This window comes from Microcaecilia unicolor, chromosome 6 (assembly GCF_901765095.1).
Source record: "Microcaecilia unicolor chromosome 6, aMicUni1.1, whole genome shotgun sequence".
Classification (NCBI taxonomy): domain Eukaryota; kingdom Metazoa; phylum Chordata; class Amphibia; order Gymnophiona; family Siphonopidae; genus Microcaecilia; species Microcaecilia unicolor.
The window spans coordinates 109,297,235-109,321,523 of NC_044036.1; the positions used below are offsets into that span (position 1 = coordinate 109,297,235).

Here is a 24,289-nt window from a genome sequence, read left to right on the forward strand (position 1 = left end):
TTTCCATTATCGCTGAAAAACAAAACCAGCGATCTCAAACCCGGCAAACTCTGGCATTTGGCTGGGCTAAACCGTATTATCGAAAAAAAAGATGGCTGGCCATTTTTTTCGATAATACGGTTCCGGCCAGCTGTTGCGCCGCCGCCAAAATAGATCGCTGGCGATCTATTTCACCGGCGACGCTTGATTATGCCCCTCTACATCCCTAGTAAATTTTCCAAAAGGTCAATTTAGAAGCATGCATCCTTTGAATATTGGGCACACAATATCTTGTTTTTCTTTGGATGTAATATTAAAAGGAAAGTAATCTTCAGTAGTTCTGGGTACCCTGCAGGCTCACGGGTGCCATCATGCCAGTTTTCAAAGGACTACTTCCCACCCCTGCCATTCCACCTCACACCAGTATTCCCCTTGGGAAAATTATACATGCAGGGCTTTTCTATAACAAGATGCTTACAGTTAGGCACCAAGAGAGAACCTGGTAGGAGCCTATTCTATAAGGGAATATAGTCATCTACATTCCTTTACGAGTACTAGCTTAACTGGGTATATATATGCCTAAAAGTTAAGTACAAACACTTATGCCAGCCATAAAGATGGTGTAAATGCCCATGGCTAAGGAGGCAAGTTATCAATGTGACCTACCATTAAGATGAGCTATTTTACCTCAAGTTATGCTATTTTAGCACAGGGTCCCATTCTATGCAATGAGACTCTGCTAAAGTAGCCCATCTTAACCATAGTCCACATTGATAACTTGCCCCTAAATATCATTGATACACAAATATCTTACATTATTCTGTAAATTACATGCATACGTTTGAACACTGTTCCAACTCCACCTTTTCAAATACAGTACGATTCCGATTATCTGGACCATCCTCGGCAGGTGGTGGTCTGGGTAATCATAAATTCAGATGATTGGACAAACCTTTACCCGATGCAGCAAAAATGTGAAGATTTCATAAATTAATTAACCTCTCAAAAAATCACAAGTGCAAAGATTTGCGGGGCTGCACTCTCTCCCACAAACCCCCACGCTCCACACTAACCCATCCACCTCCCGGCATGCAAGGACCCACTCGTTGCAACAGTACCGAAACCCTCATCGCACCAGCTGACTCACCAGCAAGAACTCCGACACCGACAGACACACACAGACTGCCGATCCAGATAATTGGACATCCGGTTGATCGGTGTTCGAATACTCAGCATTGTATAGTATGTAGTCTAAAACTTAAGTGGGTATTTACAAAATAATGCTTAAGTGGAACTTTGGCATTTACGCATATATACACATGTAAATGCCATTATTCCAATCCTGTAATTGCCTAAGGAGCTCGTAAATTTTAGCAGCTATGTTATAGAATTACTTCCAGGACTAATGAGGGTAATTTTATAAGGGGACACCTGTTTTAAGCATGTTCTCTGGTGACTATTTGTAGTCAATTTTATAATGATAAGTGGGTGCCTATTTGACTTTATAAAATGCTAGTGTAACTGGTAGAAAAAACATCTGCATTGGAAGTGTGGACCATTACACATGCCCTGGAACAGGTATAAATGTCAACAGCAATATTTTTAAGTATGCATGCAGATCAGTGAATTTGTGACTGTTTTGGGGGAAAAGTGACTAAAATCTCAGATCAAAAACATTGAGAATGGCTGATTTTTCAGGTTATGGGTCCTAAAGTAGTCTGTAAATGTTACATGTTTAAACTTATGTAGCTTTGTAATATTTTCACTTAAAAGATGGGGATTGGAAGGTTGCATTACAAATTGCTCTAACAAGATTCATTAAAACCTCATTTTTTGTTTTTAGAGACTTTAGTCACCATTTCCCAGCGAGGGTCACATTTTGTAGTTTAGGGACTGATATTGAGACTACGGGAGGCAGCGCAGCTAACTCCTGTGGTCAGCGAACAGAACCCATAAATTCAATGCCGGACCATATCTGACAACTGGCACTGAATTTCTGTTTTTTTATTTTTGACCATTATGAACATGTGCAACTTTCTTTCAATTAGTCACCTTATTTTCTAACTCCTCTTACTCTCTTATCTATCTCTTTGCTCATACCTTTTACTGTCTATTAAAATTTTCTATTACCTTATGCTGTCTGTTGAAATGTTCTTTTACATATTGTGTTGACATTATAAGTAGTATACTATGCTATACTTTGTATTTTTATTTGAATATTTCTACTGCTGTAATTGTCTCTTGCTCATGTTTGATTTATTCTTACCGTACACCGTCTTGAGTGAATTATTTCAAAAAGGTGATAAATAAATCCTAATCAATCAATCAATAAATAAATAGCCAGTTAAGCAGATATTCATTGGCTGACTGGCTAAGTTATAGCCACCAAAGAAAGGCCTGCTATTATGCAGGTCTATCTTGCTGCTATAACTTACCCGGTCACCGGCTATGTCACGCAGCATAGCCGGTGACTGGGCTAGCTGCTAAGTGCTAATATTGAGCCGGGATATCCAAAGAATTGGGCTCCAGCTGGAACGACTGTAGCACTAGCTAGCTGGCAGCTGAATTTTAGGCTATATAAGGCTGAATTTATGCCTTCTCTCAGATGGTAAAAGTAGTCAAGACCATTATTATATTCTGAGACATTTCTGGCTAATGTTGAAAAGAATTAATAGGGATCACAATTTAACTCATGTTAACAGGGAGATCCTGGTCTTCAAGGTGTTGGTGGAAAAAATGGACCCCCAGGACTTCGTGGATTCCCAGGAGAGAGAGGTCTTGGAGGAGCTCAGGTGTGAAATCAAGTTATAATGATCATAGACATTTCAAAAAAGGTACCATGCAAAACCAAAATGAGAACAAGTGAAAAAGATTTGCTTTTTATAGGTTAGAGTTTTCTAATTTCACATTGAAAGAAGAAACATTTGAAATCACCTCATGTATATAAATTAAGCTTTCGTTACCTCAGCGCTCTTAAGCCTTGATTCATTGAGGGGGGGGGGGGGGGTTACCCATGGATACTGAATGTAAGGAAATACTTAGAGCTGGGTTTCCTAAGATAAGGTACCACATTAACTCACATTAATGCATGTTATTGTACACTGTTAACCACTGTTAACCACTACTTTTGTTTTAATTTTAAAATATTTATTTATTTTAATAGCAAACATAGAACATATCAAACAATCAATCACTGACACAATCAAAAAATGTCCCCCTTCCCCCCTCCCTCCCTCCACCCCCCTCCCCCTCCCTCCCATTGAGCAATTTATACATTTGGTTTTATGTCATTTGGGTTAAGTTCCGATATTGAGTCCATAACTCTGAGAATTCACTATAACGTCCCAATCTTTTGTGGCACCTACTTTTTTTCTAAAATGTATTCCTTTGAATAATTGTATTTCATCTGCAAATCTGATCACTTTATTCATTCTTTCTTTTTCTGTTTCATTTACAAATATGTTAAACAGTACTGATCCCAGTACAGGTCCCTAAGGCAAAGCATTCAGAAAACACACCATTTAGTCCTTATCTGTTTCTTATATTTTAACTACTTACCCGATCACAGGAGGCCGTTACTTCCTATTCTATTGCTTTATAAAGTCATGAGGGGTTTCTCATGATGGATTTTATCAAATGACTTCTGTAAATTCAGATCAGCTGACTCACCTGTCAGAATTGTAGCCAGGTTTTGACATCAAGGAGAGCAGACCTTTTGAAAAATAGGTGCAGGTGGGAGACTGAAGGGCCGATCCGCATAGGCGCCATTTCATTCAAAGTCCCTTTGGGGGAATAGCAACTTCCCTTGCCCCCCCACCACAGCTAATCCTTTGTCACACATATCCATATGTTCATTTGCAATTTCCCTAGACAATAACAGTAACACATTAACTCCATGACACAAACACCCCCAGGGCAAGAATACTAGGACTGATGCTCAAACATAGGAATCCTTGTGTTGCAGTACAGTGACTATGACTAAGACATGAGCCATCTTGATAATGTTTGCAAAACAATAAAAGGGGGTTTCTGCTCCTTTACTTTTAATCAGGTCATTAATATTTATTATTTCTTTGTTAGGGCCCCGCAGGTCTTAAAGGAGGAGAAGGCCCACAAGGTCCACCTGGCCCAGCTGTGAGTAACAATAATATTCTGTTCAAATCAATTCTCAGCAGATTGTGATGTCTTGTCAGTGCTTTCCATCATATAATGAAAAACCCACAACATCATGTCAAGAAACAGTGGGATTTTTAGACATTCGATCAATGTTATCTGTATTTTCCAACCCCCCAATATTCAGACAGTGACAGGCAGTGCTTTGACTGACCACCACTGGCAATCAATCTGGATATTCAATGCCAGGCCATTTTTGGCAACTGGTTTTGAATATCCAGTTTGTGCAGTGCCAGCTAGCACATGACCAGTTAAGTCAATATTTAGACATAACCAGCATTTTCAGCAGCACCAGTTAGCTGCTGCTGAAAATGACCGGTTATCCACTGAAACGTGAGTTAACTGATCGGCAGCCGTTTTTGGCCAGTTAACTCGCGTTAAATATCATCCAGCCTTTTTTTTTTTAACCAGGGTATCAGTATCAACCAGGGTATCTTCAATGCTGCGTTCGGCACCTAACCCTTACCGTTCAGTGAATCCAAACTGCCCCAATTTGACTGCCCCTATCGGACCGACCGTTCACTTGTCTATTAGATTGTAAGCTCTTTGAGCAGGGACTGTCTCTCTTTGTTAAATTGTACAGCGCTGCGTAACCCTAGTAGCGCTCTAGAAATGTTAAGTAGTAGTAGTAGTAGTAGTGCCAGAAATTTTCATTTAGATATTGCCATTTCACTATAAAAATTCTAGGTAAACAGTGTTTTATCATTTTTGAAGAATGACCAGTGACATTTATTTGTCAATAGGGATGTGTATATTCTTTGAAACCAGGAAGTGTATTATTAATAGAGCACACTCTTCTGAAAGAGTACATACATTTTGCAAAGACTGCACACTCTTTCTAAGAAAGTACACACTTTTTCAATAGTGTATGTATCATGTACCATTACACATATGCATATGAAGGGCAATTCTAGAAATAGCACATCAATTTCCCTGTGCAAAACTGAGCACTGTCCTGAGATGCGGGCATAACTAAATTGGCTAACAAGCCAATCAACGCCAATCATTGAATGTTAATAATCAATTATTGATGTCAATTGGCAATAATTTTGATTTGCTTGTGCATCTTGCAAAGCGTTATTCTCTAAAGATCCATGCAACTCCAAAAGGGGCATGGCTATGGATGGGGCATGGGCAGGTCAGGGCATTCACTAAATTTGCATGAACAGTACTGAGTAGCTTACACATCAGGATTTACACCAGGTTTCGGTGCGGATATTGGCTCTAAGTGCTATTAGAGCCAATATATGCACCAATGTTTTGGCGCACGAATTTACACCAACCGAAACCTGGTGTAAATCCTGGTGTGTAAGTTATTCAGTAGTGTTCATGCAAATTTATAAACCGCACACCTTGGAGTGTTGCTTATAGAACAGTGCACCATGTGGATTTTTTTGTGCCTTTTTGAGCACCGTTTACATAATCTAGTCCACAGTGCACACATGCATAGTCTATTGGAAAAAAGTGTGCCTTTTTCCGAAAATTAGTGCACACTCTTTTTAAAGAGAGTGTATTCTTTGTAAAGAAAGCACATGCTTTCCGAAAGAGGGTACACTCTAATCATATCGTTCCCATAAGGAAAACATTCAAGAAAAAAACATGGAAAAAACAAAGTTCCCATATATTACATGGGAAATGACATGAAATAAAAATTGGGGGGGCCGGGGCAGCATACCTTTGTTAGGCAGATTGCAAATTTCTGTAGCCTACAAGAAATATATCATGCAGTCCAACATAACATTTTGGGAAGATTCTGTGTCTATTTCTCATTTGCTCTATAACAGTTTTTTTTAAACAAAAAAACAGTTATGATAAACTTTGTGAAAGAGGTGGCCTAATCAGACTGTGATAATAGAAACATAGAAACATGTAGGCAGGTAAAGACCATATGGCCTATCCAGTCTGCCCATCCATGCCATCTATTGCTCTATCACTCCTTAGAGAGCCTATGTACTTGTCCCAAACTCTCTTGAATTCAGATAACTGTTTTAGTTTCCACCACTTCCACTGGGAGATTATTCCATGAATTTGCCACCCTTTCCATGAAGTATTTCCTCGCTCGATTTTAGGGATAAATTACATATTACTAACAATAGTTCCACAAGTTCATTTTTCAGTTCTATCAGTACTCTGGGATGAATACCATCTGGTCCAGGAGATTTGCTACTCTTCAATTTGTCAAATTGCCCCATTATATCCCATATGTATATGTCTGCCGGGTTATGCATGTCTACATTCCATTTTGTATGCATAAAGCGTTTCTACACTCTGAAATAGGAATGTCTCCTTTACAGAATTGTGGAGAACTATTTCTTCCAAGATTTAAAACAGCAATTAAAACCTGGCTTTTCAAGCAGACTTTAGGCACCAGTGACTGTGGCTGAGTCTTGATAATTCTTTTGTCCTCTCCTTTTACCCTTTCCTCCCTCTCTTGCTATGTTCCATATTGTTCTTTCCTTAGATGTTGGTAAGCTTGTATTGTCTTCTGGTTGCATGTACAGACAGTTATTTTAAAAGGGAAAGTATGCATACACTTTCTCTTTCTCAGCTTGCCAGTGTTTACACATTTACCGGCTGCATCCACTTAAGTGGTCAGGTGTAAAATAGCTTCCATTATGCTGAAAAGGTAATTTTATATCTCCCATAACTATTCCGAGTAATGCACAAATGTTCTCTCGCAAATGTGCATCTGTTTTGAGGCAGATGTAACTGTGTGCATGTGCTGTATGCATGTATGCAATATTTTATGAAATAGACATACACCTCATAATGCCAAGCAAATGTTGCCCTCTGGTGTGCCTGTTCAGAGAACATATTAAATTATATATACTATAATTACCATGTGTATTCCGAAAAATACAATCATTAGCACAGTTTTATACTGGCTTTATCCTGCATGTAGAATATGTTTTACATGTGGAAAATGCTTTATAAAAGTATACCCCAAATTTCACAGTCATAATATTAAAATGATCTTAAAAAGCAAACATTTTAATGTGATTTTAGTACATGATATTCAAAGATGAAACACCAATGTTAACATATATCCTGCCATTCCATATAAATATCACAACTGTGAACATCTGTGTTTTAACCTAAAACCTCACCTCTTTTTCCACTACCTTACCTCCAAAAGAGTTCACCTGATGTTTGGATTTGACTGACCATCTAGCTGACCATTACAGAACAATGAAGCTAGAATACAATATAATGATGTACAAAACATGAAACACTCAAACGTATTTCTGCTATTGAAGTTTTCTGCAGTCATGCACAGTTCAAAATAACAAAATATTTGCATTGATAAATCTGGAACACATTCTGTATTGGAATTGAATAGAACTGAATTATAGTTGGGTCTTGTCTTTTTTTGAAACCATACTCAGCATGAAATCATAAATAGGATTTATTTGGCAATGAGATTACCTAGCTCAGGCCAATTTGCTATCCAGGATGGGAAGTTAGTGGTGTGAAACATTGATAGCTCTCTAGACTACACTTTAAAGCCCCAGCTTCTGGATTTACATCTATGCCAAACACATTTCAGAAATTATAAACTGCAAAACCTTAAAATAACTACTTATAAAACAATAACAGCTCATTAAACCCATCTTCTGCTCATGAGTATTTTAAGTTCTCGGCTTTGTCAAAAATATATCCTTGGAGTTCAGAGTAGTGCAGTACAAATTTAGGAGACCTTTTATTTATTTATTTTTATTTATTGGGATTTATTAACCACTTTTATGAAGAGATTCACCCAAGGTGGTATACAACAGGTACAGTTTAACATAAAACTTACAATTTTGTTTACAACATAACAATAGTAACATGACCAAATATAAAGATAAGTACAATAAGGGGCCCTTTTACTAAGCTGCAGTAAAAAAAATGGCTGTGCTAATTTTGGCATGTGAAATTTGCACGCACTGGGACACTTTTTACTGCAGCAGGAAACAAACATTTTTTAAATATGTGGCATAAAATGCATATTTGCTAATATTAAAAATAGCATGTGGCTATTTACTGCTTGAGCCCTTACCACCACCTATTTAATAGGCAGTAAGGACTCATGCACTACTCGTGCAGTCATTGGGCAACATACGGCATTGTAGCCATGCTGCCGATTACTGCTGGAAATGCCTCCTGCATTAGGAAATAAAAAATTATATTCTACTGTGGGAAAATGTGCACGCCAACTTCAGAACTACCACCAGGCTCCTGCGCTACCCAGTCAGTAGAGCAGATTTGGCACACGCTACTCATATGGTAGCCCTATCACTGCTTAGTAAAAGGTTCCCTATATGATTATAGCAGAGGAAAATTACAACAACAAATATTGGACCACCCGCGGTATCATAGAACGCACCTTTGGTCAGCTCTATAGCTGGGATAAATGCCAGTGGAGGAGTAGGCTAGTGGTTAGTACAGTGGACTTTGATCCTAGGGAACTGACTTCAATTCCCACTGCAGCTTCTTGTGACTCTGTGCAAGCCACTTAATCCTCCATTGCCCCTGGTACAGAACAAGTACCTGAATATACTATGTAAACTGCTTTGTATGTAGTTGCAAAAACCTCAGAAAGGTGGTATATCAAGTCTCCTTTCCCTTCCCACACCTAGATGTTTTAATAATAATATTCTATAATTTATGCATGCACATGTGTGCTCTGCCCCATACTCTGCCCATGTGCAAAGTAAGTGACTTCAAAGCATGGGAAATACTTTTCCAAACTTAACAACGTAAGAGTTCCCTACTGGGCAGACCAAGGGTCCATCTAGCCCAATATCCTGTTTCCAACAGTGGCCAGTACAGGCCACGGACTGAGTCCCAAAAGTGTCAAGATTCCATGCTTCTTAACCACATGGATAAGCAGTAGCTTTCCCCAGGATTACCTTAATAACAGTTTATGGACTTTTCCTCAGGAATTTGTCCAAACCTTTTCTAAACTCAGCTAGATTAACTGTTTTTACCACTTGTTCCAGAGTTTAACTATATGTTTATTGAAAACATATTTTATTTATTTATTGTACATTTATATCCCATATTTTCCCACTCATGAAGGCACAATGTGGCTTACAAAAATTAGGCAGATATACAAACAAGCTGAAAGACAGTACAGAGGAGACAGAGGATAGACGGTAGGGGAAAAAAAAACTAGCAACTGAAGGCAGAGCAGGGTGGGGATCAGGAGGGGGTTATCATTTTGTGGAGTAACTAGGGGAGTAGCTTTTAGTAAAGTGGGTTTTCAGCAGCTTCTTGAAAAGGCCGTGGTCCACTTGTGCTTTAAGGTGCTGCGGGAGAGCGTTCCAGGATTTAGGGCCCCAGTAGCGGAAGAGGCGAAAATCCTTTTGTACTTGACTCCCTTACAAGTTGGGAAGTGTAAGTGGAGATACGCCCGTGCAGCAGACGTGGCATTCCTGGGAGGAAGGTCGATCAATGGGAGCATGTACTCAGGAGCCAACCCATAGATGATTTTGTGGGTTAAGGAGCAGAGCTTAAAAGTGATGCGCTCCTTTACAGGTAGCCAGTGGAGCCTGAAGCGAAGAGGCTCGGCAGGAACATAACGACGTTCTCCTAGAATCAGTCTCGCAGAAGTGTTCTGGACTGTCTGGAACTTTTTCAGTAAGGAGATCTTGCAGCCTGCATAAATTCCGCTACAGTAATCCAGATGGGAGAGAACCAGCCAGTGCACAAGGGTACGGAATAGGGCTCTGGTAAGGAGGCATCGTATGCGTCTTAGCCTCCACATAGCATGAAACATTCGTTTGGAGACCAAATGCACGTGATTATCCAACTGGAGGTGCTTGTCCAGGTGCACTCCTAAGAGTCGCAGACTGTTGGAAATTGGGACAGAGTAGCCCTTTAGTGGCAGCACTGTGTCGATAATCTGGGCATAGGTGGATGAGAGAACGAGACATTGGGTTTTTTCCTTGTTCAATTTAAAGCGAAACACCTGAGCCCAATGTGAAATGGTGGAGAGGCATGAGTCGATGCGATCAGCGATTTCTGATATGGTGGTATGGAAGGGGATGTAGATAGTAATATCATCTGCATAGATGAAAGGACTTAGGCCTAGTTGTGCTAGGGCGGAGGCTAGAGGTGTCAGCATAACATTGAATAAGGATGGTGAAAGGGGGGAGCCCTGAGGTACCCCGCAAGAGGCTTTCCACGGCGAAGAGAATGCGGAGTTCGCTGTGACCTGGTAGGTTCTAGTGGTTAGGAAGCCCTCGAACCAGTGCAGAACAGATCCTCCTATGCCGTAAGAGTCTAGTAAATGTAATAGTAGTTCATGGTCCACCGTATCGAAGGCGCTTGACATGTCAAATTGGAGCAGTAGTACCTTCCTTCCGATGGCCAATTCTTGTTTAAAGTTTGAGAGAAGGGTGACTAAAACAGTTTCTGTACTATATAGAGCACGGAAGCCAGACTGCGAGTAGTGAAGGATGCCATGGGCAGCCAGGAAGTCATTGAGCTGAGTGTTCACCATACTCTTCATTAGTTTGGTGAACAAAGGAATTGAGGCCACTGGACGGTAGTTAGAGATAACATCTGGCTTTGTCTGTTGGTTCTTTGGTATGGGGGTGAGGAGAATGTTACCATGGCCTGAAGGGAAGGAACCAGTGCTTAACATAAAGTTTAGGTAGCAGGTCAGATCTTTGACAAAACACTTCAGGGCGGCTTTTAGAAGATGGGCCAGACAGACATCCAATCTACAATGTTTATTGGAGAACTTTCGTAAAGCAGAGGATACGTTGTCGGGTAATAGATGGTTAAAATCAGTCCAAGTGCGATCAGCCGGGCAGAAATCTGTAAGCTTTAACCAAGGAATCCAAGAAGTCATCTACATCCGAAAAACAACTTACAGTCGAAGACCGCAAGGTTGAGATTTTCTCTTTAAAGTAGGTGGCAAGTTGGGTGGCAAATGGAGTGACAGCACTGGGAACTTCCAGTTTGTGGGTATCAAGGAAGGAGCGTAGCAGCTGATACACCTTTTGTATGTCACGGCCATCAGACAGCAATTTAGAAGAAAAGTAGGAGCGCTTTGCTTGCCGGATTGCATATTTATATTTGCGGTGACAGGTTTTCCAGGCCTCCAGTGTCAGGTCTGTTTTCCGTTTACGCCAAGCTCGTTCTAGTCTTCTCATCTCAGACTTCAAGGCTCTAAGGTCAGCGGAGTACCAGGGAGTTGACTTGCGGATAATAGAAGTTTTAAGATATAAAGGCGCAATAGAATCGAGCACTGACTTGCATTTAGTTTCCCAGTCAGAGAGGTAGGTAGGCGAGTTAGGTAGTAACTCCCTGTCGTTAGTATAGATAGCCTTCCAGAATAGGCAGGGGTCAATGGCGCCTCTAGAATAATACTGGAGGATCCTGTGGGTCTTTGGAAGGCCTGAGCGTTGCCAACGCAAGGTGAATAGCAACTTGTAATGGTCTGACCAGGGAGTATCAACCCAGCCGGCATCGTGCAGGGAAAAAAGTTGTTCGTCCAAAAATTTAAAGGAGATCCAAAGAATGCCCTTTACAGTGAGTTGGACCAAGCATAGGGCATTCGAGGTCCCAAAGTCGAATGAAGTCTAAGAACTGTGTGGTGTCCAGTGAAGTGGAGTGTTCTAAGTGGAGGTTGAGGTTGCCTAAAAGGAGTATATTCGAGTTATCCAAGCAGATGTGAGAGATAAAATCCAGTAGCTCAGATTGACTGCTAGACCAAGGAACCGGTGGTCTATAGAATAGCACACAGACTAGCTGACCATGAAGAGAGGTGTGATGGACGTGGACTGCTGCGATTTCCAGTGAAGCAGACAGAAGCTCCAAGCTAGTTTCAACCATGAGGTAGGAGCAGTAAATAGGTGCTAAACCCCCTCCTCTTTTATCTTTCCAGTCCCAGTGGATGATTTTATAACCTATTGGGCAGAGATCTAGCACGATGGGGTCTTTAGGTGTTCTAATCCAGGTTTCTGCAATAAACAGCATATCAAGACCCGCAGAGGTGATCCAGTCAGAGATCAGTTCGGGCTTGTTCACGACGGACCATGCATTTAAATATCCAACTCGGAATGAATGGAATGGTACTGACTTCTCTCTCGCAAGCGGTATGATTGTGCGATGATATTGCATATTAAGGGGGGCCTAGAGGTGACTGAAGCAGGCAGCTGAGCAAAAGGAGCAGTGGAAGGAGGTTGCAGATGAGATGAGAGCCTCCTATGACTGGAGATGAGAGGAATGGAGGCGTAAGATTGATCAGTGGTAGTAAGGACTGAGTGAATCAAGGCGGACAGATAAAGAATTTGAATAGAAGATGTCGAGATCATGATTAGGTCATTAGGTCTTCATGTTTTCTGCTAGTCTTTATTTTTAAGAGGTCATTGATATGCATGTGTGGCCACTTACGTATGTAAATGACTAGACTACGCCATGTACATGTCTTCATTCCACTTAAAACTAGGCTGATCTGTATAGAATTATCCCCATTGCATGGATACACATACTATTTCCTATTTAGGAGCCCATAAGTGCAGCCAAGATGTCTGCATTGGTGACGGCCTGCAGTAAGTTTCTGTGTGCTAACTACAGGGTGCATTCCATGCCCATTCACAACCCATAACCAACTCATTTCTCATCCCATTCCACACTGTTCAGTTACCTTTTGAATTAGCACAAGTAGTCATGCTACTGTGGTAGCTATTGCTGTGGTGCTTAGATGGCAATTCTGGCTGTAAAAACTAAGGTTGGTGTTGGGCTGGCTTGTACGGTTTATGTCCTGCATATAGCAATCCAGTTTAAGATGGACTGGAGAGGGCTTCGCTGGAGGCTCCAGTAATTTGGAATGTGAGGACAGTTCCTGGCTGACGTTTCTCATTGTGGGTATCTTAAAGTTTTGTTTAGTTTCCAGTAGATTTGTCTTTTTTAGGACAATAGGTGTTTACTCCCCACAAGATGAAATGTTTTCTTTGGATACAGATACTGCTATTAGACCCCTGATGCAGGCGTTTCTAGCCGAAACACAGACCGTGTCGGATCTGATTAATAAAGTACAGTTCAGATGCCCCATATCTTGAAGACTCTTTGTGCTTCTTTTGTCTGTTTGCTTTCGTTTTGCGCCTTTGGATTCCCTCTCTTCTGTGCTCTGGGGTGCCTCCAGAACAAGGTTTGGAAACCACTGATTTAAGATCTTGGTTTTGGCCCATTGGGTGCTTTATGAGGCTGTTCCCTCTTACTTAGCATGAATAGCAGTATTATATGTACCTACTGAACCACTTAGATCTTTAGTGGATCAAAGGTTGTTTATTCCCCATATACTGTATCTAGAGTCTATTTGGCTTTCGCATAGGGCTGTACTTTTTTGGCAGGCTCCAGTCTTATAGAACAAATTACCAATTAAGATTTGCAGTGAAGCTTCCTTGAAAAAATGTAGATTCTTTAAAGACATTACTTTAAGTTGGTTTTTGGCCTTTCTGATCAGTAGTCACAGATTATTACTGAAGGTATGAATGATGACTGTTGCTGATATGGATGTTTTAATTTCCTATCTAACTTTTGACATTCCATTTCTTACTTTTGTTAATGTAGACTGTTTTTGTAAACCACTTAGATATTATTCAAAATATGAGCAGTATAGTAAATTTTTAATAAACATAAAACATTTAGAAAAATCAATAAAATTGTTGAAAGTAGAATAGTAGTCTTGCAGCCACATTTAACCTGTTTCCTTCTGCTGTATCAGTTGTTTAAAGAACTTTTGATTTCATGCAAAATATATTAATTATTATTTTCTTTCTTTTATGGATTAAGAATATTTTAAACCTCTTGGCGCAATGTTGAAGATTTATCATTAACGTGTGGACTAGACATTTTAACAATAGCAATTACTGTATCTACTCACTCCTCTAATTGTACCTTCTAGAAAGCACCAACATGCTTTAGATGAAGTTTCGTACAAGGAGATCTAACTAGATCTATTAACCACTTCAGATGTTACATTATTTACGCAAATGTTAAATAGTGCTTGGAAATTGTTCTTCTACCAACTTGCAAGTTACTTCAGGCTGAAAATAATATAGCCTTTAGCAATGGACTCCCTTTTTTATAATTATGATTTTGAGGATGCAAGCATAATATCAAGGGCTATGTCAGGTATAAATTAATTTAATTAAAGAATAATGTGGGCTTTTTTTTCAAAGGTGCACAATATAATAGGTTCTTCAGGGATTAAATTACATAGAACATTTTGCTATTATGCAATGGAACCAATACAATAGCTTTAATGAGCTGGCTCAGTTAGACTAGTGCTCATGCATTATATATGTTATCCCATTACAATAAATATTTGTCCCAAACTTGTATTGTTTTATTGGTAGATGTCATGAAGCTATATTGGGATGACAGAGGGTGCTGCAGAAATGACCTTGGAGCTTACTTCCTCCTTGGTGTGGCTGGGAGGAGGGAGAAACCAATAAAGGCAATTTGTCAAAAGCGTAGTATAGAACATGACCCCTCTTTAATAGATATAAGAAGGCCTCGCAATTCTGAATGTGTTTTCAGTATACTGTAAAGTGCTGAAATTCCCAAGAGAATGTGAATGGAACATCTAATCTCTAGTCAACATATTCTGAAAATGAAATCCAAATAGATCTGTGTTGCAGGAAGCACAGTTGAGAGGGAAAACAGCCACAGCGCACTTGCCAGTTCACATTCTTTTCTTTTACATTCTTTTTTTCTGTGTACAAATCCTTACCTGAATTCCTGCAGTGGAAATAAGATTTAGCATTCTGTAAGGGATTGAAAGGTCATTTCTTTAGGTTGGCTTTTAATTAGGCTCAGATATATTTTACATTTATTATACTTAGGGGTCCTTTTACTAAAATGCAGTGAGTGTTTGCACTTTCCGAACATTAGCCCCCAAATTCTGTAAAAATTGCATGCGCCAATGTGGGCAGGTGCTGAATTTATGAGTGCAATATAATTACATAATGAGCCAATTAGTGGCAATAATTGGCTTTTTAAAATTGTTTATTTATAAATAACTTTGAGTAATACAAAGTACAACAAAGGATTGGTGACATGTTAACGTAACATGCATAGAACAGTGGTCAAGACCACAAAAACCTATCAGAGTTTAACATATCCTAACGCTTAATTCCTTTATGACTTTGTAATTCTTATATTTTTACTATGTAAGCCGCATTGAGCCTGCCATGTGTGGGAAAGCGCGGGGTACAAATGTAATAACTAACTAAATATAAGATTCAAAGATGTATTATATGTAAGCATAAAGAGAGAGTTTACAAATTGTCATAGCTATGGTAGAGGTAGGGGTATGATTAAAATTATTTAGCTAAATACATTTAAAAGCAGTGAAGAACAGTATCCAAGTATATTAAGTAGGGGAAACAGTTTGGTAATGATCATCTAAAATTGACCATGACTTAACAAAAGATTTTATGTGGCCTGTTTTAAAGGCTGCTATTTCTTCATAGCATCAAAAAGAACATAAGAAATTCCATCATTCATGGAACGAGACATTCCAATTATCATCCAACTATTCTCAAAGATTTTACAATTGATAATATAACCTATCCTCTTGTATCCTCAATGAAAATATTAGGGGTTACAGTTGATCAGTTTTTATCCTTAGAAAGTCAAGTCTCAAATGTTGTCTCTAGTTCCTTCCAATCGACTATTGTAACTCTATCTGTGCTGGAATTAAATGTGGCTTTCTTAAAAAACTACAATCTGTTCAAAACATTGCTGCCCGTCTAATTTGTAAATCACTGTGCTTTGCTAAAGCTATCCCACTCCTTCATAATCTACACTGGTTACCTATAAAAGGCAGAATTTTGTTCAAGCTATGTGCATTAGTCCATCAAATTTTATTTGGCATGTCACTGTCCTATATGAATGAACTCTCTGATTTACCACCACACAATGCTTCCATGTCATCCAGAAAATATCTCATTTTACATTTCCCCAGTTGCAGAAGTATATCTTACAAAACAATCCACAATGCTAACTTTTCTTATCAGTGCAACAAAATCTGGAATACTCTTCCTAAACAAATTAGATGTACTAGTGATTATGGGTTACTTAATTTATTGAAAACTTACTTTTTTAGCTCAATCTTCAACAATGTTAGAATTCAGTGCTGAATATTATTTAGTTTCTTATATTTCATTTCTTCCTGACACCCCACTAAATTTACCCCATCACTTCCTAGTGGAGTGGAGGAGTGGCCTAGTGCAGTGAACTTTGATCCTGCGGAACTGAGTTCAATTCCCACTGCAGCTTCTTGTGACTGTGGGCAAGTCACTTAACTCTCCATTGCCCCTGGTACAAATAAATACCTGAATATACTATCCAGCTTATAATCGAAAGAGAAAAACGCCTATATTTCGACCCAAATCGGGAGATGGGCATTTTTCTCGCAAAGGCGCCCAAATCGGTATAATCGAAAGGCGATTTTGGGCATTTCCAACTGCACTCCATCACGGAAACGAATAAAGTTGACGGGGTGTGTTGGAGGCGTGTGGGAGGCGGGACTGGGGCGTGGTTATCAGCCGAGGAGAGATGGGCGTCTGTAGCTGATAATCGGAAAAAAGGCGTTTTTACAGCAATTTTGGGTCACTTTTTTTGGACCTTTTTTTTCACAAACAAGTCCCAAAAAAGTGCCCCAACTGCCCAGATGACCACTGGAGGGAATGGGGGATGACGTCCCTGGACTCCCCCAGTGGTCACTAACCCCCTCCCATCAAAAAAAAAACCCACTTTAAAAACTTTTTTCCCAGTCTGTATGCCAGCCTCAAATGCCGTACCCACCTCCATGACAGCAGAATGTGTTCGATCCTCTCACAGCCTTTCCCTGGGTCAGATGTGGCTCTCGGGTGCACTACAGGGTCACATCAGCATTGCATTGTGGTGGGTGTAGGGTATTGGGCTCCGTGATTTCATTAGCTTGTGTTACAATCTCATGGTGCCTTTCCCCCTGCCTACTGGGTCAGAATGTGCCCTGTTGTGTTTCCTGTTGTAGTCCATGCGGTAGTGGCCATTTTCGTAAGCCAGTTTTAGTTCCCTTTCCTGTGTTAGCCACGTTAGACAACTTAGTTCTTACCTTGAATGTGGCTGAAAGAGGGCATTGTACAGCATTCTGCCAGCTCTGACCTACTGCTAATCTCAGTACCAGGGAGACTCGTTGTCAGTGGGGCACAACCTCTACAGTTAACTGTGAGTAAACGTGCTTATTCCAATAAAGGACGTTTTCGGAGAGATTAGTCTTCAGGTGTCAACTGGTGTGCCAATGTTATACAGCAGCAACAAATCCTAGAGGCCTGCATGTATGCAGGTCCCTGGAGCACTTTTAGTGGGTACCGTAGTGCATTTCAGGCAGGTGGACCCAGGCCCATCCCCCCCCCCACCTGCAACACATGTGCTGGTAAATGGGAGGCCTCCAAAACCCACTGTACCCACATGTAGGTGCCCCCTTCACCCCTAAGAGCTATGGTAGTGTTGTACATTTGTGGGTAGTGGGTTTTGGGGGAGGCGGGTTGGGAGCTCAGCACCCATGGCAATGGAGCTATGCATGTGGGAGCTTTTTCTGAAGTCCATCGCACTGACCTAGGGTGCCCAGTTGGTGTCCTGGCATATCAAGGGGGCCAGTGTACTACCAATCTTGGCCCCTCCCATGACCAAATGGCTCGGATTAGGACGTTTTTGAGCTGGGTGTTTTTAGTTTCCATTATCGCTAAAAAAAACCAAACGCCCAGCTCAAAAACGTCCATTTTTTCGAAAATACGGTTCGGCCCGCCCCTTCACGGACCCGTTCTCGGAGATAAACGCCCATGGAGATAGGTGTTTGCGTTCGATTATGCCCCTCCACGTAAACCACTTTGAATGTGGTTGCAAAAACCACAGAAAGGCAGTATATCAAGTCCCATTTCCCTTTCACTTCCCTATATAATATTTTTTATGATGTTTTCTTTAAATGTAACACTAATTTATTTCTTTTCATTTATGTCTATGTTGTAAGCCACAAGTTGAGCTAATGTGGGATAAAAATGCCATAAATAAATACATTTTTTTCCAGTTTGTGAGGATTGAGTGGAAAGCAAGTGATAGCATTAGATTAAACAGTATAGCATGGTTGTTAGATTACCGTCTGACAGATTAATTTGAAACATTCTAGCACATTCCAAGGATAGCAAACACCCTATAGTGGCACTACCCCTAGATGCCAAAAAGACAATTGACCATATCGTATATCGAATGGCCATACGTTTTTAAAACCCTTCCGTGGTTTGGTTTTAGTACCACTTTTATAAAAATGATCCAATTATTATATGACTCCCTTCAAGCCTTTAGGTTTGCTAATGAGATTCTCCAGCTCAGGGGCGTATCTGGACTCCGGCGGTAGGGGGGGCCAGAGCCAGAGAGAGGGGGCACATTTTAGCGCCCCCCCCCCCGCCGCCGCCGCCCCCACCGCCGAGCCCCCACCGCCACCAATGACTTAGTCTCTCCACCCCCCTCCCGCCGCCAACCCTCCCCCGCTGCCGTTCTTACTTTTGCTGGCGGGGGACCCCAACCCCCGCCAGCCGAGGTCTGCTTCCACCTGCCGCTGCCTTCAAAACTTCTTCTTCAGCCGGCGGGGGACCCCAAACCCCCGCCAGCCGCCCCGCGCTGTTTAAAATTCATCTTCGGCCTCCGTGGCCGTGCTGCTGGGATAGGCGGCGCTGTTGAAATCCACTTCGGAGTCTGACGTCGTTGTACGTTGTACGTGCTGCGACGTCAGACTCCGAAGTGGATTTCAACAGCGCCGCCTATCCCAGCAGCACGGCCACGGAGGCCGAAGATGAATTTTAAACAGCGCGGGGCGGCTGGCGGGGGTTTGGGGTCCCCCGCCGGCTGAAGAAGAAGTTTTGAAGGCAGCGGCAGGTGGAAGCAGACCTCGGCTGGCGGGGGTTGGGGTCCCCCGCCAGCAAAAGTAAGAACGGCAGCGGGGGAGGGTTGATGGCGGTAGGGGGGTCCAGGGCAAAATCTGCGGGGGCCCAGGCCCCTGAGGCCCCACGCAGATACGCCCCTGCTCCAGCTCATAATCGAAAGTGATCGCCGGCCATTTCCTGACACAAATCGGGAGATGGCCGGCGATCTCGGAAAAGCGGCAAAATCGGTATAATCGAAAGCTGCTTTTTTTGACAGCATCGCCGCTTTCCTGTCGCCTCACCGGCAAAAGTTCAAAGGGTGTGTCGGCAGTGAAGCGAAGGTGGGACATGGGTGGGTATGGGCGTGGCTACCAGATAGCCGGCTTTCGCTGATAATGGAAAAAAAATACAGCGTTAAGCAGTATTTCGCCGGGTTTACTTGGTCCTTTTATTTTCACGACCAAGCCTCAAAAAGGTGCCCAAACTGACCACATGACCACCGGAAGGAAGCGGAGATGACCTCCCCGTACTCCCCCAGTGGTCACTAACCCCCTCTCACCCAAAAAACCCCACTTTAAACACTTTTTTCCAGCCAGTAGCCAGCCTCAAATGCCGTACCCACCTCCATGACAGCAGAATGTGTTCTGTCCTCCGACAGCCTTTTCCTGCTTGTGATGTGGCTCTCGGGTGAGTGTGACACCTTTTCTGTTATTTGCACTGCAGAGTCACATCAGCAATGCATTGTGGTGGGTGTAGGTATTGGTAGTTGGTAGGCTCTACTCCCCTGGTGCTTTCCCCTTGCTTACTGGGTCAGAGTGTGCCCTGTTTTGTTTCCTGTTGTAGTCCATGCGGTAGTGGCCATTTTTGTAAGCCAGTTTTAGTTCCCTTTCCTGTGTTACCCATGTTAGAGAACGTAGTTCTTACCTTGAATGGTGCTGAAAGAGGGCATTGTACACCATTGTGCCAGCTCTGACCTACTCCTTATCTTAGTACCAGGGGACTCTTTGCCAGTGGGGCACAACCTCTGATCTGCAGTTAACTGTGAGTAAACGTGCTTATTCAAATAAAGGAGTTTTTCAAAGAGATTAGTCTTCAGGTGTCAACTGGTGTGCCAAAGTTATACAGCAGCAATAAGTCCTAGAGGCTGTATGCAGGTCCCTGGAGCAGTTTTAGTGGGTGCAGTACATTTGTGGGTAGTGGGTTTTTTTTTTGGGGGGGGGGGTTGGGGGGCTCAGCTCCCAAAGTAAGGGAGCTATGCACGTGGGAGCTTTTCTGAAGTCCACCGCAGTGACCCCTAGGGAGTCCGGTTGGTGTCCTGCCATGTCAGGGGGGCCAGTGCACTAAAAATGCTGGCTCCTCCCACGGCCAAATGCCTTAGATTTGGCCGGGATTTGAGATGGCTGACATAACTTTCCATTATCGCTAAAAAACGACGCCGGCCATCTCAAACCCTGGCCAAATCCAAGGCATTTGGCTGGCCGTAACCGTATTATCGAAACAAAAGATGGCCGGCCATCTTTTTCGAAAATACGGGTCTGGCCAGCTGTTTGTGGCACTGGCAAAATACATCGCCGGCACCATTCAATTATTCCCCTCTCTATCTCCTAAACTCTTACTTAAACATAGAACCAAACAAGTTTGTTCCCTTTCTCCACTCCTCTTCAGTTTGGCTTTAGAACCCTTAGCAATCTCTATTCACTCCAATCATAATATCTCAAGAATTAAAATAAATGATGAATCCTTTAAACTATCCATATATGCCAACAATATTCTAATGTATGTAATGACAGACTCTATCCCACACCTACTTACCTCCATCAACTTATTTTCATTAATATCTGGATACAAAGTTAACTGGTCAAAATCTGCCCTTATGGCTCTCTCCAAATTGTTTTACATTCACAAGTCAATCATTATCCCTTTATATGGGAACTCAAAAATTAAAATATTTAATTATAAACTACAGCACCTCTCCTGAAGACACCCTAAGGTTAAATGAAGCTACTATTTTACAAATGATTTACTAAACTCTTGGACTACATTTTTCCTCTCCTGGTAGGGAAGGATTAAAAATGGTATTAGCACCAAAACTTAATTACTTTTTTAGCATGATTTCGATCTTATTTAGAGATCATTTTTATAAAAAAAAACTCAATTCACATATCACAAAATGTATAGGGAAATCCTCTATACATCATATTGCCTTAAAAATGTTGCAACTCCCCCACAACTTGGGTAGGTTGAATATCCATGACTTTAAACAATAACATATAGCATCCCTAACCTTCCAAGCCAAATATTGGTAGTCACCTCATTCCTATCTTGATGTTCCCAGGTGGCTAATATTTGAACAAGGAAAAGTAACTTCCACATCTCTGAAATTACTCCCCACCATGAATAAATATTGTTATACCAATGACCTTTTGATATTCTCTAGATCCATTGATATAGTTAATAATACTCTAAAGTTTAACTGGCTAGACTCAACAGATATTTCAATTTGGTATAGCTCTAGTTTTTCATTTAAACTCTCCAGTAAAATATGTAAGACATTGGAGCCAACTCTGTGGGTGCTGTGGGTGCTTGGGCACCCACAATATTGAGAAAATTCCTTGTATGTGTCCAGGGAGGGGTTATTTCCACTGGGCGTAGCACCTCCAATAATTTTGAAAAGTTGGCTCCTATGATGTAAGATATGGCTTTCTGCTGGAATATGGTCTCCTAGTCAATTTCTGTCAAATGCAAACCATGTTTCCTTTCAGGACTTTTGTAATCAAAACAAGATTCCATCTTCTCACAAAGCTTTCTGGGATCAAGCCATTCGATCTGTCAATTATGCTCGTCAAAAGAAGCTCATCTTAAATGCATCTCTAATTTCTCAACTTTATGTCAAGCACTTATGGCTCCTAAATCAGCCTCAAAAATTTATGGATTACTGCAAAAAAACTAAACCGATTTCAATAATTGGCTTTGTAATGAGTAATTAGATTTAGTTATAACTTACATAAGTAAATTTAGGTGCAGGATCCATGCCTAAATTTCACGCATGGACCCAAAAAAAGAGTGCAGAAATGGAAGGGTCTTGGGCATTTCGGGGAGGATCGGGGTGTAGTTTTGAGTTATGCATGTAATTATAGAATATGGGGGCTTTGCATGTAAATTTAGGCAGAGGCATTTGCACCATGTTTTCACTGGTGCAAATGGAAGTGCCTAAATTTATGTTCGACCCTTGGGCATAAGAGTTATTCTATAAACTGTGTCTAACTTTAAGTGTGGTTTATAAAATAGTGTTTTTTGTGTGACTCCATATATAGAATCTAGCCTTAGGTGCATAGATTAGCATGCGGTATGGTACACTCAGGTCCATGCCCAGCATCTGCTCTGCATCTAGACAGATACTTACCACAAAGGCACTATATTACATGCTATGGCAGATAGTGTGGGAACACCTGCGCTACCTGCCAAATGATCTAAAGTGGTGCCGAGCCAATTAAAGAAAAATAAATAAATGGCACAGTAGCATACCCTCCTCCATCCAATAACTGACATGGTGGCACACTCCCTCTCACCTACCCCCAATAGTCTGATCACTCTGTCACAAATCCTCATCTTATATTTTCCAGTCTGATCCCTCTCATCACAACCCCCCCCACCCCTCCAATCTCCCCACTGGCTAGTAATGCTGAATATCGGCACTAACCATCCATTCCCTAACCAGTTAGGTTAGGGATGGTCTGAGGTGGAGTTTGAGTGAAGCCAGTGTTTAGCCAGTTAGTAACAACATTTGCTGCACTCACTGGGGGCTTCTTTTACAAAGCCACACTAGCAATTCCCACACATAAAATAAGAAGAAGCCCATAGAAATTGAATGGGCTTCCTCTCATTTGCCGCACTGAGAACTGGTAGCATGGCTTTGTAAAAGAGGCTCTGGATAAGCAAGCACATAAAGTTATCACAGCAAAACGGCTGTCCTGCCTTTATGCACCAAGTTTACTAGCAGTGGTTTGAATATAGTCCAGGGCCAGGTTAACTTCTGGGTCAGCACACTGCGCACATATCCATATATTTAACACCATAAAATCCAAATGTCAGAAGTTCCAGGAAAATTAACATGTTTGGTCAGTTTGCTTTTTTTCCACAAGTATTGCGTACACAATCTTGTGTGGATTTTCTTTCCTGTGAAAATGGACGATATCGAAGACTATAGTGGAATTATTTTTCAAATAGCTCATCTAGGAGCAAAATCTGTAAGCATTATTCCCTTCAGTCTATAACTTGACACCTACTATTAAGTTTGTATATGCGACACTTCTCAAAATCAGAGATAGAAAAGACTAGTCTAAACTATAAACAAACATTCTTCCCCAAATGTGCCAGTTTAAACATATACTATTTAATCAAAAGCAACCTAAATAGCTCCAGAGTATGATCTAAATCGGAGGAAAAAGCCTCAGAACCCTCCTTCACTCTATTTCAGTTTTCTAAGTGACAGATTTCGTAGGTTAATCACTGGCATAAAAAAAACTTCCGTATAGGATCATTAAAACTCTATGCTTTGCTGTGTTCTACTGGTGAACCCAAAAATGTGACTTATATATTAAAACTTAGCTTTTAAAGAAACGTGCTTGGCTATAAACACCACCGACATGGCCAAAGTGTCACCTGTTGGCTGATTCAAGATGTGTCAGTCCATTAAGCTTTTCCGCAGTGCTAATATTTCAGCATCACAGGGTTCCCATACTTGGCACCTCGTATTAGGTGCCAAGTACACACATAGTTTAAAGAATGTAAGAATTTACATAAGTCGGAGGCATCAGTAGTTGGTATTTACACACATAACTGCTAGGAGCTGTTCTACAGTGTAAGTGTCAGTGTAATTTTGGACCAGATTAAATAAATGGTCCTCAAAAATCGGCCACAGAAAAAAATCAGTGTTCATCACTAGTCTATAAAGGATGCTCCCAACTGAGGTCTCTTTATAGAATAGAGCATATTATTGATTCCCATGCCCAGTGTTGCACATGAGGACTTATACCTGCTGAAACAGGTGTAAACTGTGGCACTCAAATTGGGCAAGGTATCCCTAGTAGTCTATAAAACTAGTGCACAAGTAGATGCTCACACAACTCCTAACTGGTGCCAATTAACGGCAATAATTGATTGTTAGTGTCTGATTATTGCTTGTTAATAGCTCATTTACCAATTATATTGCACATGCATCTCAGGATTGT

At 41.2% G+C, this 24,289-nt stretch overlaps 1 protein-coding gene across 2 annotated transcripts in view; it reads left to right on the forward strand.

The window, feature by feature from the left end:
* Positions 1–24,289, forward strand: part of COL11A1 (collagen type XI alpha 1 chain) — a 700,769-nt gene that overhangs the window by 484,915 nt on the left and 191,565 nt on the right. For both annotated transcript variants that reach the window (XM_030205574.1, XM_030205575.1), the window contains 2 exons: positions 2,682–2,771; positions 4,060–4,113. In XM_030205574.1, coding sequence (XP_030061434.1) covers positions 2,682–2,771; positions 4,060–4,113 — 144 coding nt within the window. The remainder of the gene's footprint in view (positions 1–2,681; positions 2,772–4,059; positions 4,114–24,289) is intronic.